Consider the following 2,847-nt stretch of genomic DNA (forward strand, 5'->3'; position numbering starts at 1 on the left):
GATAAGGGCTATTACTTTCATCCAAATTTTTGAAGCTGGAACAGAGTTAAATAGATGGTTTCCCAACACCGTTCAAGCATGGATGCGGAAAATTAAACTAGATTATGTAGCCATAGTTTCAATTTGAATCCTTTAGAAGAAAGAACAGACCAGGAAACTGTCCATGCATCATCAAGAGATTATGATCATTTCTGACACTACAATGACCTTTGTCAACCTTTGAGCTAGCATGATCACATTACATGCTGTACACATATGCAAACTTCTATGAACAATAACATAAACAAGTAAAAACAAGAGGCCAAGAAACATTGCAAACACCTAGATAGAATTGTATGTGCGCATATCAGAGCATAAGCAACTCTTGCTTAGCCACTCAGGTAAAACATAAAAAAAAATAGAACACACTAGTGTCTCACTGTCTCATATATGGCTCTACTTGTTGCACATCAAAAGGCACAGAATATTCTACAGCTCATACCAAGTGTCTTGTACACATCCATAGTAGAAGATAAATAATTCTGGCTTAGCCAATGGAGGTACACACGGAAATGTCTTATACAGCCATACTTGTTGCCCATCAAAAGGCATAGAGTATACTACAACTCAGACTAACACATCCATGAGGGAAACATCCAATGACACAAATACTAGAAATGAAAACCAATGCAGATCAAACTGAAACTAAAGGTAGCATTTTCTATGAACAATACAGCATCTCCGTTTGAATCTTTGTGAAGAGTTCACTTGAAAACGCAACGGCCAACTGAGCACCTCATCCATGCCTTCCCATTTTCAATCAGCGGAACATTCATCAACTGGGCGTTGGCAGCCGTAGGCTGGACAGCAGTGGCACATATGGGAAATATTGCTCATGTGCGAGGTAGGTCCGCTCAATGTGGTGTACAGCTGTACTTTCACGATGATCCAAATCATATGCCAACAGCTCATTATTGTTGAAATCAGCCATAAAGATGATATTGGCATGTGGGTGTACTCCGATGACTTTGAGGTCCCAGCCGAGACAAAAATTCTCCTTTGGAATCACATCTGAAAGCTTGTGCAACAATATCCAATGCGCGCATCCGTCGTCCAAATAAGACGCATCCCAGTTATAAATCCCGCTGCTAAGAACGTAGACAGATATAGTTGAGAATGAGGTCGAGCCATATCCTTCTTCACTGTCGTCAGAGTTGATATAGAACAGTTGTCCTGCAGATTTTCCGATGAAACCCGAGAAACTCGGGTCGATGAAATTTGGCACGGGGATGGTCCTCCAGTTTAGCCCTTGTGCATCAAGTATTGCCAACCCATCAAGATGTATGAGCAGGTGCAAACACCCCTTATGGAAAACTCCAGGTGGACCGCCGCACAAGCTAACTTGGATGTCCCATTTGGGTTCCATTGCTACCCATGCACCAGTTTCTGAAGAGTAAATGTTGACTCCTGTCACAACCGGGGGAACCCAGTGCTCGTCTGCCCATTCCACAAACTCGAACACATGAAACTCTTCAGTGGAGACACCACTGTCGAACCCCAAGTAAGGGCCACAGCAGTTGCCGGCGTAGCCAGAGTGGGGCAGCAGAGTGTACTCACCGGTAGCTGGATTGGAGACCATGTAGCGAAACTGTAGCTCCGGCGTGCCCGTCCCAATCCGGGTAAGAAACAGCCCATCGCAGGAATCCTTGAGAGTGAAGGAACAGTCTGCGCTGTCTGGCGGTAGTGGCAGGCGCGGGTAGGTCCTGGGCACGCTGGACCAAGGGAAGGCAGAGAGGTCGGCGTAGTTGACGGCCAAGCCGCGGGGCTCGGCAGAGTCGGCCGGGATGTGGTAGAAGAAACCGGCCAGGGACTGCACAATCTTCTTCCGACTCTCCGGATCTGCGATGAGGTCGCGCCAGGCAGGGCACACACACTTGCAGATGCAGAGTGATTTGTAGGGCACGCGAGAGAGGATCTCCGCCATTAGGTCGTGGGTGAGCCTCGACATCTGCTCCTCCATGCCGTGTGTCCGCCGCGAGCGCTGGCTACGGTTCTTGGGTGGAATAGGTAGGCGGCGGCAGCGGCGGAGATGGATGGATGGCGGCGGCGGCGGCGGCGTGCCTTTGGAGCTGGGGACTCGGAGTGGGGGGAGCGGGGAGTGGGTGGTGCTCGGGTCGGGTGTGGCATGGGCCAACTAGGGTGTGGCCGTGTGGGGCCTTTTTGAGGGAAATGCGTTTATATAAAAAAATAAGGGAAATGAGTTTATTTTTTGATAAAGGGAGCTTTATTATCTAAAAAGATTAAGCATTACACCCGGCCTCTGTATAACTGAGATGCAAGTCCAGGAAAATGAGTTTATAAATGTCTTGGAAGGGGAGAGTGATGGAAACCTCTAACATAAAAATAAGAATGTTTTTTTTTTGTTGCTTCGATTTGAAGAGCACAAGGTCCTTTTATTTTAGAAAAATTCAAAGATGACTGCAATTTTGAATTTTTCCGAGAGCAATCTGGTGTGTAGATCTTAGAGTGGGTCATGTACCAGTAAATTTTGCGATTTTTTTTATTAATTTGCGACATGGATAAAAAACAAGAGTCACCTTTTTCACGAATCACAAAAAAGTTGTGTTTTTCATAAAATTTTTATGTGCAAACATACTTGACTCATTTGCACGTGCGGTTTTTATAATTTACTGATTTTTTTAGAGAAGTACATGCTCTGGGTGTATCTTATTTTTTTTGAAACAAGGCAAAAAATTTGCCATTTTCATTGATTAAGAAGAAGAGACTTGCCCGGTTAATTGATGGAAAGCCGGGCTAAAACCGATACAACTCAACCCACATGACATGGGCACCACCGGCCAACCTGGC

General features: G+C 45.7%; 1 protein-coding gene across 1 annotated transcript; it reads right to left on the reverse strand.

Moving 5' to 3' along the window:
- Positions 1-505: 505 nt before the first annotated feature.
- Positions 506-2,172, reverse strand: LOC123149281 (uncharacterized). Its single transcript, XM_044568913.1, has 2 exons — positions 1,597-2,172; positions 506-1,476 (listed from the first exon to the last, which is right to left on the reverse strand). Exons 1-2 carry the CDS (start codon positions 1,997-1,999, stop codon positions 815-817), a joined length of 1,065 nt encoding a protein of 354 aa, XP_044424848.1. The 5' UTR covers positions 2,000-2,172; the 3' UTR covers positions 506-814.
- Positions 2,173-2,847: the final 675 nt, after the last annotated feature.

The sequence above is a fragment of the Triticum aestivum genome, chromosome 7A, assembly GCF_018294505.1.
Source record: "Triticum aestivum cultivar Chinese Spring chromosome 7A, IWGSC CS RefSeq v2.1, whole genome shotgun sequence".
NCBI classification, from domain to species: domain Eukaryota; kingdom Viridiplantae; phylum Streptophyta; class Magnoliopsida; order Poales; family Poaceae; genus Triticum; species Triticum aestivum.